The 25,510-nt window shown below is 44.8% G+C and overlaps 1 protein-coding gene across 2 annotated transcripts in view; it reads left to right on the top strand.

Moving 5' to 3' along the window:
• DNTT (DNA nucleotidylexotransferase) overlaps nt 1-21,872 on the top strand; it is a 31,064-nt gene extending 9,192 nt beyond the window's left edge. Inside the window, exons 2-11 of one of the 2 annotated variants that reach the window (XM_010971126.3) lie at nt 2,625-2,799; nt 3,505-3,633; nt 4,865-5,035; nt 6,029-6,100; nt 7,348-7,471; nt 10,008-10,140; nt 11,194-11,302; nt 14,922-15,167; nt 19,510-19,590; nt 21,437-21,872. In XM_010971126.3, coding sequence (XP_010969428.1) covers nt 2,625-2,799; nt 3,505-3,633; nt 4,865-5,035; nt 6,029-6,100; nt 7,348-7,471; nt 10,008-10,140; nt 11,194-11,302; nt 14,922-15,167; nt 19,510-19,590; nt 21,437-21,523 — 1,327 coding nt within the window. In that variant the 3' untranslated portion in view covers nt 21,524-21,872. Of the gene's footprint in view, nt 1-2,624; nt 2,800-3,504; nt 3,634-4,864; nt 5,036-6,028; nt 6,101-7,347; nt 7,472-10,007; nt 10,141-11,193; nt 11,303-14,921; nt 15,168-19,506; nt 19,591-21,436 lie in introns of both variants that reach the window. The other variant, XM_010971125.3, reaches the window with a different exon arrangement.
• The last annotated feature ends 3,638 nt before the right edge of the window (nt 21,873-25,510 follow it).

Below are 25,510 nucleotides of genomic sequence, written 5' to 3'. Positions count from 1 at the left end.
TTAAACAAAACTCTATTTATAACAACAACAATAATAATATTTATAATATAATATAAACAAAACTCTATTTATTATAATAATAATAATACCCAACCCCCTTCATCACAAGGAACCTAATAATAATAATAATAATTGATAATAATTATAATAATAATAAATATAATAAATTATAATAAATAGTAAAGTTTCCCTTCAAAGGGCAGAGATACAGAAAGAACAACATTTACTATGTAACCCTATTAATTCTTTTGTTGTTTTCTTCGAGTCTTGACATAAACAATTTTCAAGAAGTTTACCATAAATAATCTATGGAATTACATGGACCTAGAATAGGGAAGCAGCTAGCCATCTTCCCTCAACTTTTAGGAAAAGGTGGTCTCACCCTGACTCATTTCTCCTCGGGCCTGCTGCGCATCCTGCCATCCAGATGGTCTCGGCTCTGATCTCCAGCCCCCACCTCTCCCAGCACCAGCCTCAGATCCTAACTGTCCACTAGATCTTTTCATTTGGTTCCCCAGACGTCCTTTCAATGCAGCATGCCTGAAATAAACTTTAGTTCCACTCCCCTATTCCTTCCCCCAAGGAGACACAACTTCCTAAATCTTTGTTTCTACCAAAAGTGATACTACTTGACTGTGATAGAGATGCTGAAGTAATATTTGGCTCTGTTCTCCACTTCACCTTTTCTAGGTGAGCTGATGCCAGCTGTCCATCATCATGGCTCCTTTGCCGTCCTTTCTAGTGCCGTAGGAACTGGATTGGGGTTTAAATCATCTCATATCTGGTCCAGTGCTTCATCCTCCTAAGTAGCTCCCCAGCCCTCCCCAACCCATGACTCTCCCTCCAAATCATTGTGGGTACTAGATCAGCCTTTTTAAATAGCACAGCCATGCTAGCAATATCCTGCTCACAAAAGGCTTCAGTGGCTCCATAATCCCAGAAAATAAGATCCAACTTCTTCAACCAGGCTTCTAAGACCTTCTATAATGTGGCTGACCCACCGACTCAGCCACACCTACAGCTACGTCCCAGCATGAATTCTTCACTCCAGTCTAGGCCATTCTCCTCCTTTTCCTCCATCCTCTGAACCTTTTCTTTCAGGAGGACCCAAAGTTCTGCCTTCCAGGTACCTTATCCCTCCCATCCATCAAGAAAGACTGGGCACAAATCCCGCTCTTCCACAAAGCCACCTGCCTCACCCAGCCCACACCAAGTTCTTTTCCCTCTCTGTACACCACTTGCAGGTCTTGTCCATGTCTCATGTCTTGTCATAATATATTGTTAGCATTCTGTTTCACATAAGATACTGATGCCCTTTAACTTCCCTTTTCTTCTTTGGTACCCAACCCCCTCCATCACCACCACAAGGAGCCTAGGTCTGTGAATATAACAGTGAACCAAAAAGTACCCAATGAATTCAAGAGCCAATCAAGAAAAGGAGAAGGAGAAAGAAGTTAAGTAAGAGAAGTGGGGAAGAAGAAGAGAAAATAATTCTATTCTTTTTTTTCTTTTGGATGCCTACATATTCTGTTTACTCTATTTCCCAGATTTGTAGACGATTTGAACTGAGACAGCTTTTAAAATCATCGGTTCCAATGATATAATGCTGGCTGTGAAAACTTGTTAAAAATGAGAAATAACATTCTTGACTCAGAAAAGACAGTCAAAAAGGATAAATATCATTCACCAGCTGTGTGACCTTCAGTATGTCCTTAACCTCTCTGTTCTTCAGTTTCCTCATTTCCTAAGTGTGAATAAGATAACATTTAGTTGAGGAGCTGTGCTAGTATTAAATGAGATGATGTATAAAGTACTTGGAGAGTGCTGAAACATGGAAAGTGCTCAGTACTTATTAGGAAAAAGATACAGGGTCTTAACATCACAGAGTTGAGCTTTGAAAAACATGCAAAGCTCTATTTCCCAAAGGCTGGTCACCACCTATTAATGAGTTGTGAGATCAATTTAGTGGGATGTTATAAGCATATTGACATCTGTATCTGTCTCTATTTTGGGTCATGTTATAAAAGGTGTTTCTAACCGTGGGTCACAAGTTTGAAAGATACTGGGTTCAACTCCTCTACAAGTAAAAATGAAATGAAGTGGAAAGGCAGAGTGCAAGGTGCTAATACAAGAATGATTTCATGCACCATCTTCTCTGGACCTTGGTTTTCCATTGACACCACAATCTTGCTAATGTTTTCTTAATTTTACTTGTGTCTGATATGTAACGTAGACCACTGTTGCTACACTAATTGAAACAGAGAGAATTCCCTCGCACGGAGGACCAAGTTCTTCATGCCTAAGGCCAGGTCTACTGTGTGTCTCTTTCCATTATTAGGTGGAATGCTCTGAACACCTCAGGGAAAGAGGAGAGCATCTCATGTTTTTAAGTTGAATTATAGTGGGTTTACAATATTGTATTACTTTCTGGTGTGAGTGAGCTACACACATATATGCCTTTTCATATTCTTTTTCATTATAGGTTACTGCAAGCTATTGAATATAGTCCCCTGTGCTGTACAGCAGGACCTTGTTGTTTCTATCTTATATATCATAGTTGGTATCTGCAAGCTTCTCATTTATGCAAGGCCCTTCAGCTGGTAACTTTGTCTTGCATTCTGCAGTGATTCCGTCACCCACATTGTGGCAGAAAACAACTCTGGTTCAGAGATTCTGGAGTGGCTTCAGGTACAGAACATAAAAGCCAGCTCACAGCTAGAACTCCTCGACGTCTCCTGGCTGATAGAAAGTATGGAAGCGGGAAAACCGGTGGAGATGACAGGGAAACACCAGCTTGTTGTAAGTGTCACATTGCGATTTTCACTGCCCTTTGCTTGATGACTGAGAACATGGGCTACAGAATCAAGGCACCTGGGTTACACCCCGGGTTCTCTGCTTACTCCCTGTGTCACCTTGGGCAACCCTTAGCTTTTCTGAACTTCAGTTTCTTCCCCTATATTATGAGAGCAATAGTGCCTGCCTATCTCTTAAGATGGATATAAGGATTAGAATAAAATACATGTGATGTGCTTAAGGCAGAGCCTGATCTATATATGCACTTAATAAATGGTAGCTATTTTATGAACAAATCTATACACAAACATTTCAAAATACTGAAGTCTTGGTGTTCTAACAGCCAGAAAAGTAGAAGGTTCCTATTTTTTCTTACTGTGATCATTCACAAACGAAAAAATAAAGTTTAGCTCTTAATTCCAAATCCTTCACCAATGAACCATAACTGTGTAACTTCACTGAAAAGGAAAATGATGGTTTAATTGGTGGTTCTTTTTCATGTCATTTTTTTCTGATGGCAAAATAATACATGTTAATCCATTGCAAATTCAACTATTAGAGATGTATATAACATAACATTTGAGTCTTCTATAATTTTATTCTCTTTCCAAAGACAATTGCCATCAAGCTGCCTCTAATTTTTTCTTCATACACATCTATTATTATTACTATTAATTGTTACTAAAAATGGATGCTTCTGTGTTTCTTTAGGTGAAAACAGACTGTTCAGGTAGCCACAACCCAAGCTTCCAGAAGACTCCACCACTTGCTGTAAAAAAAATCTCTCAGTATGCGTGTCAGAGAAGAACTACTTTAAACAACTGTAACCACATGTTCACGGTAATGAGTCTTTACAACAACACCTAGAGCAAACGAAGGGCCTGTAGCTTCTTCCCATGGATCTCCAAATCAAATTATGAATTTTCCTGAAAATCTTGGAAAGTTTTTCCCACTCTTATCTGTTCCTCTAACCAGATCTCTGGTTCCTCCTTCTGTCATGGAAATAGACAAATATATTTGGAGCATATTCTTTAGAGACAGTAGGTTACTATTTATTGGGAGTTGTCACACAACATTTGTCAAAGGCAAATGTTCTCAAAAACCAAATACGGACTGTAATTAGTCCACCACGAAGTAAAAGCAGATCACGCAGAAAGAGCAACTGTGCATAAACAGCCCTGGTGCATAAACACCAGAAGATGGAGAGGCAGCAGACTGGATTCAGCCTTACTGATATTAACCGGCTTGGGCAAGTCAATTCCTCTCACCCAGCCTCAGTTTCCTCGTCTGCCCAGTAAGAAATTAGCTAGATCATCTCTAAAGCCCCATTCAGCACTGAAGGTTAATAATTATATTTCAAATGACCCTAACAAGCCCACAGCTGCTTGTCCTGCAGAAGAGAGTCGGGCGGGTAAAACATGCAGTAGTATGTCAAATACACGACTTCTCCTTTCTAGATTTCTAGCCCCATGTGTGCAAGGAAGACCAGGAAATTGCAGCCACTGGGCATGACGTGCATGAGGCCACACGGCTGCAGCAACTTCCTCCTCTGCCAGAAATGCAAGCATGCCCTACCTTAAATAACCCCCTCCCTTCAGGACCCCCGGCTGTGGGCTTGTGCCACCTATGACTGTACCCATCCGTTCAACAAGCTCATGTTAAGTGCTGACTGTGTTTCACATACAAGTTAAGAGATGGGTTCTCCCGATGATCAAGGCAGAATCCTCGCCTCAGGCTGGTGGGAAAGTCAGCAAAGAGGGAAGGATGGTGCTGAGTAATGACTAGGAGGATGCAGTGAGCATGAAATCATTTTTAAATTAAATCACTCCTGAATATCTAATGGCAGCAAACTGAGAGTTTCCTTACAAAGCACTCTGTGGCCTGTCTTTTCAATTCAACTCCACTGGTCCAGCAAGGGAGGGGTGCAAAGGTACAGAAGACCCAGTCCTGATCTTCGAGGAAACAGGACACGTTCCAATACTTAATGGAGAGCAGGAGGCATTTGTGAGTGACTGCTGGCTCAGGGGCTGGGAAATAGATCATGTTTTGCTCATCTGGTTTTATTCTTCAGGATGCCTTTGAAGTACTGGCTGAAAATTATGAGTTTAGAGAAAATGAAATCTTCTCTGTGACATTTTTGAGAGCAGCTTCTGTCCTTAAATCCCTGCCATTCACAATCATCAGTATGAAGGACACAGAAGGAATTCCCTGCCTGGAAAACAAAGTGAAGTGTATCATAGAGGTAAGGGTGAAGTATGATTTGTGCCACCTCCTGCTAGGTAGGGAGAGGGGAGGCAGAGAAAGAGAGATGCAGTCAATAGATTTTCTTGTTATCTATGTAGATATGGTATTCATGACTTATTTTCCTTTCTCTCTAATACATAGGTTATACAGATACATATATTATATAACATACATATTAGATAGATATGATTCCTACCCTAGTATTATCACACCTGGAGCTATGTGGGGCCAGCTAGTGGAAAAAGAACTCCCTTGTGTTATGATTCACAATGAAAGACTCAAGTGACCTAAAAGCTCAGCAGCAAGGGATGGTATGACTTCGAACACAGGCTGTGGGAAGAGCCTCAGTTCCTTTCAGGGGACATTGCCCTCCAGAATGGCGGTGGGTGTGATGGGTGATGGAGCTGATTCTGCATCTCTACCTGTGTGTTCTAAGAAGAGAACCAAAGATGGGTGCTTATTTACTTAACAATGTTTAAGGATTCCCCAGCAAGGCAAGTTGGTCGTCCAAGAGTAAGTTTCAGTAGAGTCAAGTGCAAGGTAACTTACTCAAGGGAGAATAATCTCAACTTTATTTAGAGGAGGTGGGCGCTAGACAGCATAAGGGCTTGAACTTGGATTAGCTTTTCAGTGGGTCCAAAATTAACCTGTTCAGATGAAAAGTCCTCTTGTTTCTGCTAGTTCATATCCATTGAAAAGAAAATTATCACAAATATTTAGACATACTTCTGTCAGTGCATATTTTGGCTTAGTGTTCTGTGGATTTGGACCCTAATCATTCTCTCCCTTCCTCCCTGATGATTGTAAAGGAGTACTGGGATTCTCAGGATTACAGGAAATGTCTCATTTTCTCTAGAGCAGCTAAGGAAACAGCCTGCTTGCAACAGGTGTATTTCATGGAAAATCAAGCTCCTAGATCTGGGGGTTTGAAAATCTCCGATTGTGATTGTTCAACATCACTAATTTAAAATATGTTTCAACTGTTATGCAGGAAATTATTGAAGATGGAGAAAGTTCTGAAGTTAAAGCTGTGTTAAATGATGAACGATATCAGTCCTTTAAAGTAAGTGATTTTACATGTATTTATCAAAAATGGTTTTTCCGTTAGTCCCATTACTTATCCTAAGTGGTTGTACTAGTCAGCTCGGGCTGCTGTAACAAAAAGCCACGTGCTGGGCTTAAACAACAAACATTTGTTTTCTCATGATTCTACAGGCTGGAAGTCTGAGCTTAGGGTGCCTGCATGGTTGGGCTCTGGTTAGGGCTCTCTTTCTAATTTGCAGACCACCTCCTTCTCAATGTCCCTCACATGACAGAGAGAGAGAGAGCAAACTCTGGTGTCTTGCCTTATAAAGTCACTAATCCCACCATGAGGGCCACACCCTCATGACCTCATCTAAACCTAATTATCTCCCCCAAACCCCATCTTCAGATACCATCACCTTGGAGGTTAGGATTTCATCATAGGAATTTGGGAGGTGGGGCACAACTCAGTCCATAGCAGTGGTCTAGGAAGCAGAGGCCTAAATAAATATGGGTACTCGAGACTATTGCCATGCTGTGGTGAGATATAAATGATCTTACTTCCCAGGAGTCACTCCTGGGTATAAATAGCATGGAACCACTAGGACTGTGGGACGAAACAAACCTGCTCTGGGAAGAGCAAACCTGTGCTGGAAAGATCCTCACTGCACCCTTTTCTACTTTGAAGCAGGATCTGTTACCTCCCAATGTTCCCTACCTCAGAGTTGCAGGCAGCAGAGATTTCTACCAGTCCTTTTGGTTCAGGAGTGATGCTCAGGTCTAAAAGATGATGGGGGTGCAGAAGCCCAGGCTTGGAGTGCAGTTGCAGGCAGACTGGGTTGAGTCTGGGCCCTGCGACTTACCAGTTGTGTGATGATGAAGAATTTATGCAACCCACATGTGCATCCCTCTTTAAATTGTGAGGGTGAATGTGTATGAATATGTGTGTGTGGGACCCTTGGCAAGGAGGGTGTTGGGTGGGGATACCTGATGTCACGAATTATCAGTGCAGGCAGTCCTTATTGGTTATATGGAAGCCCTGGGCAGTGCCAGAAGCTGACTCCTCACTTCTGTTTCATTTAGTAATATCACATGTCAGGACAGGACCCTCCTGAAATACACATGCTTCTGAAAAAATACCATCACCTACCTGCTTGTCATATTCAGGAGAAACTAGGTCAGAGATTTGTTTACACTTTTTCTTAATCACTTGTCCTTGAAAAGTGTCATTTCATTGTCATAATGACTGTTATAGAAACTAAAAGCTTGTCTTTCTGTTTGTTTCAGCTCTTTACTTCTGTATTTGGAGTGGGATTGAAAACATCTGAGAAATGGTTCAGGATGGGGTTCAGAACTCTGAGTAAAATAAGGTCGGATGAAACCCTGAAATTCACAAGAATGCAGAAAGCAGGTGACTCGTCTCTCCTAAAAATCTCACATTGTTGCCACGAGCTGGTCAGGCTGTGGTAGAGATCTGTCAGCCGTACTTTGATTCCAGTCTTGGCGAGCTGGTCACTTGTTTGGCCTCCTTTCATGCTATGGCTAAAGGCTCAAGCTTTTAGAATCAGACCTGGATCCAAATCCTGGGTCCAGCTGCGTGATCTTGATCATGTTAAAATCTTCGAGCCCTATCTGTAACAGGGAGGTAACATTGGCACATAAGAGGGGACAAGATCGAATCTCGCAGCCAAAGCTCTCAGCCTAGCACAGACCAAATATACACTGAGTGGCAGCCACTGTCATTCCTTTATCCGGATGTCAAACGCAGTTGCACCATTGATCTAGTTCTTACTGAACTGACACTTCTAGACATCTGTGTCTTGGCTGGGTGAGAAGCGTAGGTGAGGAATCCAGGAGAGAAATTTGACATTGACGATTGGGGAGTAAAGAATATTTGACCAAACTAGAGTTGTTGCTTGGCACATATATGAATCTGCTTTTGAAATTGTAAAACACCAGGACATAGAAGGCAAACAGTGGAAATCTAGATACGGGGTTTATCTACCCCACCAGGACTCGTCAACCTAAAACAGGAGAGCGTAGAGTTGGGCATCTGAAAGCCTGATGGGGCCTCCTGGGGTGGAAGGCAGCTTGGCCACTTCCATTCATGGAGGGTCCTGGTAAATTTTTTTTTAATGAAGAAATGCAAAAAAAAAAAAAAAAAAAAAGGTCAAAAATAGGACAGGTTTTAAACATTTATTTTTAATCTGTAATAGAAATACAGTATAACTGGGATTGGAAAGGAAGTCACAGTCACAGTTCTGAGTACTGTGGCTTCTGAGTTACAAAGAATGATGAAGTCATCAACATTTTTAATGATATGAAAGTAAGGGAATCTTCTACAAAAGGAGACAGCTCTCTTCTGTTTAAAAGAAACAAGCAAGGGGAGTGGAAGAAAGCAGTTCTTGGTGGTTCACATCAACACTACCATGGAAGACCCCTATTCATCTTTCATAAAGCTGCTAATCTCTGCAAGATTGCTAATAAGCTTTATAAGATACCACCTGGTGACTAAAAGAGCCTAAGACAAAAAGGACCCATACTCATGTTCTGGGCGCCTTAAAGTGTAACATGTAAACATGTAACAAGCATGATGTACACCAGCTCTAGAGATGCCATTAAAATTTTTATGTAAGTATTAAACATGGCTCACAAGGGTAGCAAGGACTCTCAACACATAGAGAAAGTGGGAGGCAATGCAGTGTTTCCCTTGGATGAAAACCCGTACTGAGTGACACAAGTGCTCTTAGGATCCGAGTATCTCCCAATTCCCCAGCTTTGTAAACTGGATTTTTCCCTCCCTATTGGGCTCTTCCAGCTTGGTGAATGAAGCAGTTATTACTTACTTAATCCATCAGTGATGGCCGTCTGACTGTTTAATGCTCTTATTTTATGTAGAAGTCAAGGAATGCCTTCCTATCATACTTAAAGCTTAAAAGCCCTGGCTTTATGTATCCCTGGCAGCAGCACTGCAACGCGTGGGCTTGTCAATATTAGAATATCGCCAAGCGTAAGCTAATTGAAGACGCTCAAAGTACCATCCACAGGTCAGGTGGAAAACCTGATTCAGTTTTACTTAAAACTAAAACCCTTGGTTTTAATTCCCTGAGGCTTGAGTATTCACGTGCCACATCGGTGTCTGAAATACCAGAGCACACATACAACACTGTACAGTGTAATAAGTTTCTTGTAATACGTTAACCTCCCGCCATACCGAAAAGGAAAGCCAATTAAGTTGCCTTCATGGGTGTCAACAAATTATTATAGTATCTCCATGTTCATTCCTGATATCTGCATATTTCCTTAAAGAAATTGTTAATCATGACTTTTGATTTACATTACATCCTGCATAAGCACAGGAGTTTTAAGGTTACCAAGTGAGTTGTACTTCGAATATCAGTCAGGATGAAAATTTTTATATCAAAAAAGAGCCAAATTGGGCATTGCTTTTTTTTCCACATTAATACATTATATGTTTAATTTTATTAAACTGATTTTTTTTAATGGCGTGAGAACACTTGACACAAGATCTACCCTTTTAGCAATTTTCCCCCAACTGGTATCACTATTTATTTATCCATTTCCTGTTATTTCCTGTTGATAGAACTTAGAGTTATTTCCAGTTTCTGGCTCTGAATATTTTTGTACCTGGGGATATATGTTCTCATTTCTCTTGTGCATATACTTAGGAGTGAAATTGCTGGGTCAGAGGATAAATAGCTATTGATTTAGCTTTAGCAGACACTCCCAGAAAGCAAAAGGCCATTGTTCACATGAAAAAGTCACACCCAGGAGAACACAGATCACTCGGTCTCCATGGAACAGTTTGGCGCTGGTGTCTGTGGCCACATTAGCTCTTTGTGGGGCCGAATCCCTTCCCACTGAGGGCTGGCCATTTCACATAAGGCCTATCCTTTTCTCCATTGACCTGTCCCATGGCTTTTCAGGATTCCTCTACTATGAAGACCTTGTCAGCTGTGTGACCAGGGCCGAAGCAGAGGCAGTCAGCGTGCTGGTTAAAGAGGCCGTCTGGGCATTTCTGCCCGATGCCTTTGTCACCATGACAGGAGGATTCCGGAGGTAAATGATGATGAAGGCTGCTTTTGCCTCCCCTGCTCTAACACCTCAGTAGCTCCCCATGTTCAGAGGTTTTGGCATGAAAGGCTTCGGTGATCTGATCTCTCTGGAGCCTCATCTGCACTTTGTGCTTCTCTCCCGCAACTGCAAGTGGCTTGTCATTCTCTGCACACGGAGCTCTTTCCTGCCTCTGCAACTTTGCTCAGTCCTACCTTTCTGCTTGGACTGGCTTTCCTCAACTTGGCACCTGGCTCCCTACTCCTCATTCATGAAGATTCAATTCAGATGCCACTTCCTCCAGAAAGCCTTCCTTGACTCCTCTTCCCCATGCTGGGCAAGGCACCCTTCCTCAGTGCTCCCTGGACAGCTGCCAGTAATGTGTTTGTATTGTTTGTATGCGTGCTTTCCCCATTAACTTTTTAGAGCTGAGTGCTTGGTGAGGACCTGTGCGTGGCGTCTGACGCAAAGTTGGCACTTGAGAAATATTGTTTGAATGAATAAATGAATGAATGAACTCTTCACAGGGATGTGTGCAATTGTTGGATATTGAAGCCTCCATTTCGGAAAGAAGGCTCCTTCCCTCCCACCTGCTTCTCCAACCCTCCCTCTTACATAGTGGCTGTTGGCTGTAGGAGGTGACAGAGAAAGTGGGAAGAGAAGATCAAATCCAAGAAAATGCCCTTAATCTATGTCAATTCCAAGAGCCCTGTGCCCTATCTCGTACTATGTGAATACAGTTCTTGGTTTGCTTGTTGTCACACTTGTTTCTGTGTGTGGGGGTGTGTGCATGTGTGGGTGTGGAGGATAAATAATCTTTGTCTTTTTTTTACCAACATGCACATGATCATATATATAAGATGTGTGATTTTTAAGTTTTTCTGTGTCATAAATTTATTTTACAAAGAATAGAATTGTATAACCGAGGATATTTGGTTTAATGCCATGAGCATTTTGTGTTGCAAACCTTAAGCATGAGGCAGAGAAACACAGGTGACTTTAAAAAACAAACAGCTGCAAATCTAATTTATTTCCATTTTATACTATTTTATTAATCAGGGGTAAGCAGATTGGGCATGATGTAGATTTTTTAATTACCAGCCCAGGAACAACAGAGGCTGAAGAGGAACAACTTTTACCTAAAGTGATAAACTTATGGGAAAGAAAGGTAAGAAGAAAGATCGTAAGTAGATGTTTGGACACTCAAGCATTGTGCTACTACTGTTGACTTTGGCACATGATTTACCTCGTACTTGTGTAATGACCATCTACTCCATTCTCAGTTGTGTGCAACAGCTTACACAGTGCCAGTGACATGCAGTGGGACTTAACTGCCTTGGGTCCTAGAGTCCACGTTATGGTCTTGTTTATACACCCTTGTCCTATTACCAAAGGGACTGAGAACAGCTGTGTCTCTGTGTTGGCCATGCAGAGGCATCAGATCCCTAAACAAAATGAGAGCATGTGCTGCGAAGACTGGGAGGAGGCAGCCAGGGCAGCGCAAGCTTAGGGATGGGGCAGGGCCGCTAAGACTGGGATAAAGTCTGTATAAGACATGTCACTGCTGCCTTGAACTCTACGCTGGTCAATAACCACCTGAGATGGGAAGAAGGAAGCTAATGAGGGCAAGTTGGGCCCAACAGAGGTCATGGATCAGGGACCACACCCACTGAAGTCAGACTTGCCACAGGCCAGCTACTGCCCAGTGGAGGAAGCTAAGGATGACCCTGCGGCCAGAATCACCTGCAGGGCCCTGACCCCTGCCTGACCCCACAGAGAGCACCACCTCTCCAAGACCAGAGGGCCCCTCCCCCGGGGCCTCCAGGCCTGGGTGGGGTAAGGAGGCTGGAGCTGGTGTTTTTCTGGTACAGCTTCATCTTTCCTGAGTGATTTAGCATCTGCTGGGTGTGGACCAAGCTCCAGACAGGCCAGAGAGAGAAGCCCTCAGATCCAGCGGGAAGAGGAAATGCACAACCCTGGTGCCAGGAACACTGGAAGTGAAGACCCAACTTTGAGACCAGATCTAAATTCACCTGAGAGGCCCCCTCTGTCTCTCTCAGGAGAGTGGACCCAGGTGGCCAGCAGCTCTGAGAGTGAACATCATAGCTAGGCCAGGGGAAGGCAGCTGCCCCCAGGCTGCCCCCACGGCTCGCTCGAGCAGGAAAGCCGAAAGCTCCTCGTGGACAGACAGCAGACTGATGGGGCCTGCCCGCCACTGCCGGGGTGGAGGGGGGCTGCCCAGTCCCCCCACCCAGGGGCTCCGGCTAGGGTGGACCTATTTGGCCTGGGTTTATAGGCACCACCTTCCACATGCTCTGAGATTGTTCCAGCCCAAAGTGGGATGGGATTGCGAGATGGTGACAAGGAGCCTTCTTTCCATCGGTCCTTCTTCGGTTGCAAGGCTGCCATCCTGCTGGTCCTCAAGCAGAGGAGCAAGGCCAGGCACGGGTGGAGGCGGACATTAAGCACGTCGGTTTTAGATTTGGGATTTTAAAAGCAAAACCCTGCCATTTGCTGGCTGCATGACCTGGGACTCTTTCCTCAGTCTTTCCAAGCTTCTCTTTCTTCATCTGTAAAACAGGGAGAGCAAAACTCTCTCATCTCGTAAAGGAGAGGATTAACTGAGGGCATTAGATAAAGCACTTGGCACAGCGCCTGATGAATGGTAAATGCCTATTAAGCGGTGGCTTTGTCGTGATCTCGCCTGCACAACTGTATACTGAACTCGGCTGGAGGGCCAGGCCCTGTGCCAGGCGAGGCAACCCAGGAGAGAACACAAGCGGCTGCTCCCCTTGGCTCACTGGCAAACAGGACCTCTGGGAGGAGACGCTGTGGGGCTGCGGGTGTCCCAGCTCTGCCCACACCCCTGCAGCCCCACGCCTGCTCCCGACACCTCAGTTATGAATCATGTTTAACCTCCACCTCTCCCTCACTCCTGCCTTTTTTTTTTAACCCAAATCTGCACTTTTCAGGTTGAAAAGATTGTATCCCATGCAGGCACACACGAGCACACATTCACATGACCCACACCCATATACACATTCAAGGTTTTAAAACACCTGCAGAACATAATGAACAGCCAATAGGTATGAGTTTGAGCCGCCCATGAGATGAATCTACGTGCTGTCCTTGTAGAAGGCCTCTTGGTCAGGGGAGGGGAGAAAGGGAAGAAAAGAGCTTGGAAATACTGATCTTTGTGGGGGAAGGGGGTGGGGGGAGCCATCCGGAAGACTCCCCTGGCCTGACTTCTCACTGGCCACCAGCAGTTCAACCCAAATCAGGCAGGGCTGACTGAGCTGCTCTGGGTTCATGCCCACAGGTGGACCCATCTGTCTGTTACCAGCCAAGTGTCACCACCATGTGGCAGTAGTGCAAACACAGGTTACAACTTTTAGGAAGCCAGCTTTGTGAAATTTTTTTTAAGGGGGTGGGGTTGTTATGATAGATTTGGCTTCAAAGTGAGACTTGGTAATATTTTAATAGCTCGCTTTTCAAGTTTACATAATTCAAATTGACATGAAAGGCTGCTATGCTGACTAACCTTACTAAGTTTCATTAAAAAGCAGAATGGTGTCTTCCCCGAGCGGGTTATTAGATTTGTCTACGGCGATACTTGCCTCCTCCACCAGAGGCTCTTCCTGACTCAGTGCTCCCCACCAGCCTTCAGATGGTGTCAGTTCTTCCTCATCCCTTTTCTGGGGAGGCACTGAAGATCAGCAAAAGAAAAAGCATTCCCTCCTCAAAGTGCTGAGCTGAACTGAAACAAGGACTCTTGGTGGGGGCGGCGTGGATCGCAGAAGAAACACAAAGCATTTTTGATAACAATAATAAACGGAACCAGTGATGCTCCCAGTGTGGTCCCTGGATCAGAAGCAACAGCACCATCTGGGAATTTTTTAGAAATGCAAACATAGGCCCCTCCTCCCCCACAGCAAATGAATCACTCTGGGTCAGGGCCTCCCAAACTGCTTTAACAAACCTTCCAAACGCTTCTGATAATATTTGAGAACTTCTGACCTAAAGAATGCATGATAACAAGTCATACACCCTAATATCTATGATTAGATTATTTTAAGTTTATTTGCTCTTTTAGTTGCTACTCACATTTAGCAGTTAATTGCATATTTCTGCTTCTCTGTACCCCATGACTGCCTTGAGCCGTGAGGAATTCCCATGGAGCAGGTAAGTTGGGGGAAGGCAGCTTGCCGAGCATAACCCTCTGACTAGGCAACATTGGGTGACATGCCACTAACTTTATCCCAGCCTCCAAGGCAGGCAGAGTAATGGTCTCAAAGTGCTCCCTAAGAAGAGTGAGTCGTTCTGCCCAAAAGTGGGGCTGAGTCTCCAGCCACATCCCTTTGGGCCAAGGAAGCCTGGTCACCGGTATAAAGTGGAGGGACACTAAGTCAAAGCAACTGCATGGAAATGGCTCAGCTTTTTGTTCAAGGTTGGTTTGTGCTTAAAGGGGTGTGGCAAGTTTCTGGGTACTGGTCTGTGATCAGACGTTGGGGGAGTGGATTCTCTGGCGTGGATTCTCTGGTGGCTTTGCCATGAACTGGCCTTGGCTCGGCCTCTCTAATCACTAAATTCCTCTGCTGCAGAGGGAGGGCAGTACACCCGCTCCTTGGCTTCCTCTGCTGGTGTTGCCCGGTGGGCTCACAAGGCAAGGCCAAAACACAGTCATGTTCCGCTCAAATCTTTCCTTAAGAGTGTTCATTAGGAGCCCAGCATCAAGTCACCCACCCTGTCCACCACGGACTCGTCCTGACATCTCTGTTTATTTTCAGGAGTTACTTTTATACTGTGACCTTGTGGAGTCAACATTTGAAAAGTCCAAGTTGCCAAGCAGGAAGGTGGATGCTTTAGATCATTTTCAAAAATGTTTTCTGATTTTAAAATTGCACCATCAGCTAGTAGACAGTGGCCTGTCCAGCCGGCAGGAAGGAAAGACCTGGAAGGCCATCCGTGTGGACTTGGTCATGTGTCCCTATGAGCACCGTGCCTTTGCCCTGCTGGGCTGGACCGGCTCCCGGGTAAGCACTACCTGGATCCAGGGGATGAGGTAGACTGGGTCCACCTGGGCCCAGGGGAGAGACAGTGGCAGCAGGGGTGGGGTGGGGGGTAGAAGGGGAGGGGAAGTGCCCAGAAACCTCTAAATCAGGGCATTTCACCTGCACATGGTCAAGTGAGACAGATGCATTCCGAACAGTCGTTCTCACAATGTGATCCCCTCACCAGCAGCATCAGCCTTGCCTGGGAACAGGTTAGACATGTTCTCCACCCGACCCCAGACCTACAGCTCAAGTGTGAGAACCGCTGAAGCAGGGAAAGCAACCTGGCGGCTGAGGGCTCAGGTTCAGTTCCCCCCGGACCAGGTCAAAAGCCCGTGCTCTGCCCTTACAGCTGGGTGATCTTGGTCAAGTTCCCTGTGTCCTTTAGGACTTAGTTTTCCCATCAGGAAAGTCAAGGGGAAGACTCTGCTACCTTCCTGGGTTGCGGGGATCAGTGAGATGAAGCTGGCAAGCTCCCAGCACCATGGGGCCAGCGCTGGCCGAGCAGCAGTTCCCAGCTCCCCACCATGTGACATTCACAGACATGGCACCTGCGATTTGTCCCATTAGCTTGGGCTCCACCCTCCCAACCAACTCCCCCGCCCCCACTGTTTTTCCAAGTAGCTGGCTATTGCTTTGAGTGATGTGAGCCCTCAGAGGGTTTTATACGACGAACGACATAACATAAATTAATGGTCCTTCACCTGGAGTTAAATGTCAGGCGTGTTTGCTTTGGGCTGGGAATTATTGCAGCACAGGATTTTAGCACTAGAACTTCTTACCCTCATCAAAAACCCTGGCTGGCATCTTTCATTCATAAAACCTGGGACAGCTGATGATCATCACAATGCAGTCTGTCTGACAGATATACCTCTTTGGGAATAGAGTCTGTTGAGAAAGGGGAGAGTTCCAAAATTCTTTCATAAAGTCGTGCTGGTCGGGAATCACTGGCAGGAATGGTTGCTCTTTGTCCATTTTGTTTCTAAGCACATTTTAGTCTCGCTTCTCAGAGTTCTCAGAAATGGCCGCTGTCGGTTCTGCGGGGCACTGACAGGGCACTCAGCCCTGCCACTTTCAGCCACAACTCTAACTTTAAACAAATGATAACCTCTTCAAGCCCTAGTTGCCCCAGCTGTATTGTGGATAATAGGGGCGCCCACGTCCTAAGGTTGCCATCTGGTTAAAAGACACACGTGCGTTTAAAAGTGGCAAGGGCCCTGCAAATGGTAGCTACGTGTGCTACTATCTTTCCATCCCCCTTGTTATGTGACCACTGAATGTGACATGTTTTGTCCCCAAGTGAATACATGTTGGTGGGTGACCAGGACTAGGTCTAGTCTAAAATTTTGTAGGTGAGAAATGCAGTTTCACCTGTTTACCCAAAGATTTCAGGGCCTGGGAAATGTTCTCAAGCCAATTCAAGTTACCTATTAATCTCACCTCAGCTTGGGGTCATTAACTTACCAGGCTGTCTGAACTTTGGAGCTGACAAAGCTTCCTTAGGATCTTTGTGCGCTAAAGATTTCCTGAGCAGGAGACATTCACAGGGACACAGTAAACTGAGGTTTTTCTAGAAGCATTCAGGTATGGTGCAGTTTCTGAACTGAGTACAGAGTTCATTAGTTAAAAAGACAAAAGAAGCTTCTGTTTTCTCCTGAATCATGTTTCTTCAAAGCAGATCTGCTGTTTGTCAGCGTGACTCTTTCCGCTTTTTCCTTCAAGAGTATTGTCCATGTTTGTGTCAGATGCTGAGAGGAGGCACACTCTCCCCTCTGGAAATACACGGACAATTGTGGCCAGGTGCTTAGGCTAACCCAGCCTCTTTCGAGACCAAATGGCCTCTTTTCACCAACTTTAGAAGCATCTCTTCCTTAAGATACCTTACTGCCATTTTCCAGAAAATAGTCATAAGAAACATGCATACTTACAAAGACTTACACAAGTGAATGGCACCCTCTAGAATTTTGCAGTGCACAACCTGCACAACTGTACGCAGCAGCCCTGGGCCAACCTCTGAAGTCGGTTATGACCAATGATACAGCCAGACTGTAGTACCACTGCCCCTGATCAATATTCAGCTTTCTTTATCTAAAACAAGACAGCATTCTTGCCCTACTTATCTCAAGAGCATTGTTGAGAGAAACTAAAAAGGTTGTAAAGCAGAAGTCAGAGACTGAGCTTTGGGATTCAGGAGTTTGCATCCTAGCTCTATTTTTGGCTCTGTGGCCTTGGATAAATTACTTAGGCTCTCTGGGCCTCCTTTCTTCATCTGAAAAATGATGCTAATAAAAGCAACCAACCTCACAGGATTGTAATAAGGATGAAATGAAAGAGTGCCTTCATTTTAGCACAATTTTGAGTCTAATTATGTACTCAATACTGTTCTTTTAGAGGTAATATTAGACTCTTTTAGAGGCTATTAAGGACAAGCAATAATAGAACAAATCAGAAATTAATATAAAACAATAAATCAACCCAGTGCTTAGCACAGGGTAAGCTCTCCATAGACGTTAAGTAGGATATTATTGCCTGGATTATGGCCATGGCTGTTCTAACTGGTCTCCCTGCTTCTGCCCTTGCCTGCTATAGCCAAGTGATCCTGTCATAACATAAGTCAGATCAGGTCACTCCCCTGCTCAAAACCTGGCAGGGGCTCCCCATACAACTCAGAAGAAATGTGGAAGGTCTTCCAGTGGCCACGAGGCCCTGTGCGATCTTCCCACCTCCTTGTCTCCCAAACTCCTCTCCGATTGCTCACTCCCTAAACCAGCCAGCCTCATCCCTCCCTAAGGCCTCCATTCTGGCTGTTCCCCCGAGTCCACTTGGCTAACTCCTTCTCCTGGGGCAAGTCCTTGCTCAAATCCTCCCTTTCTAATGAGCTCTGTCCTGTACACAGCATTACCTTTTAACTTATAACTGACTTATTCTGTTACTGGGTCTTGTCTGTGTCCCCTGCTTGAATCCAAGCACCACCAGGGAAGATACCATTGTTTTTGTTCTCTGTTTTATTCCAAGCACCCAGAACATGCCTGGCATGTAGTAGGTGCTCAATAGATATTGGTTGAGTAAATATTATTACTCTTCAAATGGAAGACCTCATTATAACTCCTAACAGTCTATGGGAAATGCCCCTGAGGTTTTAGCAGAGGAGTCCAGGAATAGATTTCTTGTCACACAGAACTGGGGAGCCAAGGGTGGCCTCTCACTGCACCATTACCCGACCCTCTCCAGCCTCCTCCTTGCCCGGTGTAAGCAGCCATTGCTCTAAATGCTGGGGAGACAGGAGGCGAGTGGTCCAGGGCTGCGGAGGAGGCCATGTGCTAAGCAACATTCCCATACTTTCACAGAGCAGCAGCTACTGCACCCCAAATCTGCTTCACCCCGATTCTTCTCCAGCCCTGGCTCCCCCTCCACCACCTTATAAAGGACTTCGGGCTGAAAAGTCTGTCTTCTCACACACCCAGTTCCCAGTCTCTGCCAGCTTTCCTATACTCGCCACTAGAGGGCGTGACGATCCCACGCTTGCTCCCTAATCCCGCAGGGAAAGGACCACATTTCCAGATCTGTGCTCCTCTCAGGAAGATTAACCCCAGTGACAATTTCATTCATTATCCTCCTTTTCTAAGGATTTCTTGTCCTCTAAGGCTTCAGGTTTTGCTCCCCGGAGCCCCAGAGCCCACCCTGATCATAGGAGGTGCTACTCAGGAGCAGGTCACTCAGACCACCAGTTTTACAGAATCTCATATGAGAGGATGTTACAGCCAAAGGGGACCTTAGTCATGCACTTCTTCTACTCCCCTGTTTGACCAGCCAAGATTTAGAGAGGCTAGGTGACTTACCAAGAGATACACAGCCAGACAGGGACAAAATTCAGGCTGAAATCTGGGTCTCCTGACTCCTCATCCTCTTTTACAATAGTGATATTTCAAATTAAAAAAAAAAAAACAACAACGAACTATGATTTATCCAGCATTTACTCTGGGCCAGTCATTATTCTGAACACAACCTTCAAGATATCCATTTATTCATTCAGCAAACACTTACTGTACATCTTCCATGTCCCAAGCACTCTTTGAGGAAGGAATATAGTTATGAACAAAACAAATCAGGTTCCTGTTTTCACGGAGCTTACAGTCTAGTGTGTGCCTGTGAGTGTGGAGTTTCGTCCCGGTAGGCTGTTGCCCTAGGGGAGAAAACCGCTTGGAGAATGTTTAGTGGAGATAGATAGATATTTCATTATAGGGATCTGAATATCTCTAACACATAATGCTGGAGACATTCTAGACTTGATAGTAATTTATTCTGATTATTTCTCATCCAGCAGTTTGAGAGAGACCTCCGGCGCTATGCCACACACGAGCGGAAGATGATACTGGATAACCACGCTTTGTATGACAAGACCAAGGTAGAGCTGTCTCCCCGCGATGGGTTACTCGGTCCTCATCCCCAAGACTGGCTCCCTGAGCACTTTCCCTGATTTTAGTGACCAGGTTCAGTTTCCTCTGCCCTGAGGGCCCTGTCCCCAAGGATCACAGTTGAGGGCAGCCGGAAAGATCCTGGTGGGAGCACAGCCCCCACTGGGCCCAGAATGCAGCTCACACGCTCTGGGCTCAAAGACGATGTGCTAGCTGGGCCTCCAGAACCAGTCCAGAGTTTGGTATATCCTTGGTGTCTGCAATGAGTAATTCCAAGGATGCCCCCAAATCACAAATATCACTCAAGTACCTCTCAAATGCAGTGAGAAGTAGCAGTTTGAGTGACCACAGAGGTCATTAATGTGAGTCACCTGCAAGACGGAAAGCAGCAGAGCTGCCCTGAGATGTGAATGAACAGCCAGCTGGGCTCACTCAACAGCTGAGACTCATTTGTCGTGCTGGCCCTGCAGTGGTCACGAGCCAGGTGCTGCCTCAGCAAAATGATAAATTACTGTATGAATTAGGAAGACTTAAATACTCAACTGTCAAATCCACCAGTGCCAAGATCGACTCTTCTTACAGTGGTCAAGGACACTAAACTAGACTCTGACAAGGAATAAGACACAAAATAACTAGAAATAATGGTTTTACCCTTTAGGAGCTTATAGTCTAAATAAGGTGTATTTAGATAGAGCTGTCTCACAAGTGTCAGAAACCCAATACAAAGTGGCAGTGGCAAAAAAAAAAAAAAAGAATTTGACTTAAATACTGTAGCATCTGGGGTAACATGGACTTCAGATACGGCTGTATCCAGGTCCTCATGCAGGGTTCCCTCAGTGTTAGTGTCATTCTCAGGTGGGGCTTCCCCGTGAGTCCCATCCTTCCAGCTTAGCCACCCCAACAGAGAAAAGCCTCTTTCCTAATAGTTCCAGCAAGAGCCCCAGTTGCTGCTCATTGACCAGGCCTGGGCCACGTGCCCATCTCTGAACCCTTTACCATGGCTTTAATTGGCCAGGCTCAGGTTGTGTGCCCCTCCTTGGAGGTGGGATTAGCCCAACCTGACCCTCAGAGACTGAGAGTAGGGAAGGGTGGCTTCCCAAAGAAAAACGAAGGTGCTGCTGTCAGTAGAGAGGGCCATGGATGCTGGCAGGAAAGCCTCAGTTGTCGAGCGGGTGAACAGAGGCAGCTTCATGTAACACGATGTAGGAAGACTTACAAATTGACACATAACAAGTAGTTCAATGTGAGTGCCTCCTACATGCCCAACGCCGCGCTATAGCCGAGAAGGGCTGGAGGAGAGATGATGCTTGGTCTAAAAGAGATCACATCACGGGTTGGGAGCCTGGTGGGGGCGAGGCAGGGGTGGAAGGCCGGAGGAGATACAGCATATACAAGTGTCCTGTCAGCGCCACTCCTCACTGCCTGTGGGGGCTGCGCGTGAGACTTTCCCAGAGCCTTTCCCAGGACAAGCCCTCTCCTGAGATTCTGATTTCTTGGAACTGGGGTGTAGCTCAGTTTTCAGTGTGTTTTAAAAGTTCCTTCAGGTAGTTCTAATGAACAACTGTGGTTAAGAATGATAGACCCATAGGAAAAAATACCCAATGCCTTTAGCTGAAAATTTAAGGCCGTCATAATTTTACCTTAATTTATTAAATATTTTGGAGTGGGAAAATATAAAAATTACAGAAGTCAGTTAAGATGACTTTATCCTCAGAAACAGGGGGTTATGTTTTTGACAATAATTTGTTCTGACAAGAGTTTTACATTTTCACTATGTCAGCACCGAGACACATGACAAAAATATCTGAATTCACATATGTCTTGTTATGTTTTCAGAGGATATTTCTCAAAGCAGAGAGTGAAGAAGAAATTTTCGCACATCTGGGATTGGATTACATTGAACCATGGGAAAGAAATGCCTAGGAGAAATGTTGTCGGCTTTTTTTTCTGTTTTGTTTTTTTTTCAGGTTAGATAAATTACGCTTCATATTACAGTGAAAGATGTCTTAGGAATGTTCGAGGTTCTTTAATTCTTACTGAAATGTAGAGTGCTTCTAGAAATAAATAGTTTTGGAAACATGATCAGGCACCACCCAGCAAAGGCTGTGCTCTGATGGGCCGTTTGTAGGCTGTTGCTCAGAATTCACAACGCATTGTCCATAGTAACAGTGTTGTAGTTGGTGGCTCGTTTCTGGGGCAGCTCGTCAAAGCCCACTTTGCCCACAGTGTAGCTGAATCACTGTGTATTTCCAGTAAAAACAAGAGGAAACAAGATGGTGGAGTCTTTTTTTTTCACTCAAATATTTAAAAATATTCTTAAACAAAAGTGTAACAAAAGGAAAGAATAAAGAGTTTAAAATTTACCTTGAGAGGTGAGACAGGTTTAATTAGAAGATCAGATTCCACAGAGGGTTGTAGGTCCCTCCTGGAGTTTTGGAGGAGGTGGGGCTGACTCTTGACTCTCAGCTCAGGTCAAAGCCTGCTGCTCCCCCATCACCTGGAGTTGTGTCCCTAGGTGTCCCGGCACAAGGCCGCGTATGGGATGTATTCCCATTGCTTTCACTCAGAAGGTAGCTAAACCACCACCCCGGAGTCTCTCTCTGGTGCTCAGTGGCCCAGTCTCTCTCAGGGGGACCATCTTTCTTGCCCTCTTCATCTGAGGGCACGCAAGGGAAGGGAGGCCTCCCTGGTGGAGGCAGCCTTTAGAACTCCCAGTCTGCAGACCTGTTTGGACCTCCTGCCTCCTCCAGGAAGGCAGCAACTCTATGCTTGAAGGGACCCGAAAGGCTGGTTGTTCCAGCTGCTTCTGTGTCCTCAGCCCGCTGGAGAGCTGGGAGGCCTCACGATGATCCTTGCCTTTAGCTTCCAGCCCCCCAGGGAAGAGGAGATTGGGAGACGCAGGACCACCGTAGAGAAAGAAGCTGGATCCCCCATCCTGGGTACAGAAAGGAGCCTCCTTCCTTTCTTGGTGTTGGAACCTGGGGGTGGGGCGTGTATCAGTATTGCCAAAAATTCAGCATGACGAACCATCCCCAAACTCAGTGACTTAAAACAGCACAGATCTGCACACCGGCTGGGTATTTGGCTGAGCTAGGCTGGGCTCTGCTCTTCATGTCCCTCGTCCTCCTCCTGGGACCAGCCCTGTCCTTCTCATGATGACAGCAGAGACACGAGAGCTAGCAAACCCCATCAATTAATAATTAGGGTGGTGACTATTAATTAGGGACTCTGCCTTCCCCAGTGCCTCCTGCTTTGGGAGCAGAGCGCCCTCTGGTGGCATATAAAAGGAACCGTCGGCGCAAGTACTAACAACAGAGGCAAATCAAGAAAGAAGCCCAAGTATATTGAGCGGGGCCTTGGAAACCCTCTAGCCCACTCTTCTTGTTCTGCAGGTAACAAGCCAAGGTCTAGAAAAGAGGCACTGGCCTGCTCAAAGCCACACAGTTAATGCCAGAGCTTTTGTTGATTCAGCAGAAAATATGCACACAGGCCAACCGCCCCTAATTACTAGCTGTGTGACCTTGGACAAGTTACCTAACCTCTCTGAGCCTCAATTTCTTCTTTTGTGAAATCAAGATGATAATGGTTCCTCCTTTTTCATTTGGTGGAGGATAAGAAGAGATAATGCGGCAAAGTGCTTGAGCTGGGATCCTTTGGATTGGGAAGGATCAAAGAACAAGGCAGTGATTACCGTGGGGGAGGTGTTGTTTAAGTACAGTCATTATTTCACTTGCAGTGCTTGACACCAGTACATACAAAGCCCCTGAAGCCAGAATAGAAGGTGGTGAAGATTAGGACCAGTGTCCTGGCTCTTGGACTCCCAGACCTGGGCCTGTCTGGACTTGCCCAGCACCAGCTACACCAGCCACACCAGCTGCTAAGAGTGACTGGAGCCCAAGACCCCATGACTCTGAAGTTTCTTGGATGTCAAGGGCTACTTTAAGGGGACTTTTTGGTAGTCACTGATATTTCTTTATATGGGAGCCATAGTGGGGGTCACTCTTATCTGTTTTGAATGCAGTTTTTATCAATTAATTCACATGACTGTGAGTATTTAAAATCCATCCCTTCAGCATGTATATAAAAGAACCATAATAGTACAGAAACCCTCCTCAATTATGAATTAAACTCATTATCCTTAACTCCTCTTTCCTGCAAACTTAAATCATCCCTCAAAGCAATTTACATTCTCCAGGATGTACCTTGCAGAGCCCCAGTTTTCTCATCTGTGAAATGGGCAGAAGTAACACCCACACCACATTACCTCCAGGGTTTGTTGTAAAAATTAAACAAAATAACAAATGGAAAGTGCTTTGAAACCTAAAATGCGTGCTATTAATATAATAGGGATTAGTCTTTTTCATATAATCTGGCCGTAGTTCAGGCACCTGGAGACTGCTTCACAGAAAGGCAGGCATATGAATTAAGAAGATAAATCAGTCATCTCATACGGGCTGGCGCTGTAAATCCAGAAACATACTGTTCTTTAAAGAAATCCAGCTTGATAACTGAAGCTGGAAACAAGGGAGAAGCTTCATGACCCTCACTGTAGCGCACTTGGATTTGAAGAGCACGGTGGCCTGCAATGCATTTTGCATCCTACATGTCCCTGGTATGTAGGGGACAGTATTTTCACAAGAAACAAGTCTGAAAAATTGTACGGTGTTTCAGCCTTTCCTAACCCGGGAAGCACGAGGCAGAAAGAGGTGAGGTTATAGTAACCTGTACCATCTCTACCTTCTTGCTGCAAAATTAATGATGATGATATAATAATAATAATAATAATAATAATAATAATAATAATAATAATAATAATAATAATAAAATAATAATAATAATATAGTAATGATAATAGGCAGGATCTTCCTTGGGGCTGAATGATTTTCCAACATGATGCATCTAATGTGAAACACAGCAAAACTCACACTCAAGCTTCTTACCTGTAATTCCTATTAAGTATTCTTAACAAATAACCTCCAGGATTTTCATGAAAACAGGCATCTATATAGGAAAGGTTACTTTTTTTCACTCCATTTTCTTTTTTCTATAGAAATAGAATTCTTAAACTAACAAGGCACAACCATTACTAATTTCAAATCAGTTTGTATTAAAAGTGTGGCAAAAAGGTGCTTAAGAAAGGTTTAATTTGACATCTTTTTCACTAACCTTCAACTGTAACCGTTTATATTTAAAACTGTTCAGAGGGGTGTCACAAATCCCTTTGAGAATCTGAAGGGAATTAAGGAATCTCCCCCCAGAGTAGTGATTATACACATACAATTTGCATACTACTTCAGGGAATTCAGATCTTCCTAAACCTCGGTTTAAAGTAATCCTAATTTTGCCCCCAGTTTGGGTTACTCGCCCTGTCTTTCTTTGGGGTAAAATGCTTTTGCAGTGCATGTGGCATTGGAAACTTTTCAGGTCTTCAGGTCAGGCCAACACTGAAAGCTCTTAAGAGTGGATTTCTTTCCACCTTTTGGGCACTGAGGACATGAATCTGTTTTTGTCTAGTTCCAAGTTCTCCAGAGAATAACTGTATTTGTCCTTCCAGGCCACCAACCACACTCCCATATCCTCTTGTTCTCCTGGAAAAATGCTGAATGATGAACAAGAGATTGTGGCTTTATATGGATGTCATTTTTTAAAAAAGCAGCTTAATTGAGGTAAAATTGACCTACCCTAAGTTGTGTACCTAAAGTGTACAATTTGACGTGTCGGTGTGTAATGTACCCCTGCGGCCATCACCACAATCAAGATAGAGAACATATTACCTCCGAGGGTTCTTTGTGGCGTTGGTAATCGCTCCCGCCCACCCTTCCTCACCCCACCAGCCCCAGCAGCCGCTGATACGCTGATATGCCTTCTGTCCCTATTAATTACATGACTGGTCCAAGGTCCTCCCAAAGC

The sequence above is a fragment of the Camelus bactrianus genome, chromosome 11 (genome assembly GCF_048773025.1).
Source record: "Camelus bactrianus isolate YW-2024 breed Bactrian camel chromosome 11, ASM4877302v1, whole genome shotgun sequence".
Lineage (NCBI taxonomy): Eukaryota > Metazoa > Chordata > Mammalia > Artiodactyla > Camelidae > Camelus > Camelus bactrianus.
The sequence above is the reverse complement of the archived record's forward strand: the minus strand, read 5'-3'. Positions and strand labels throughout refer to the sequence as shown.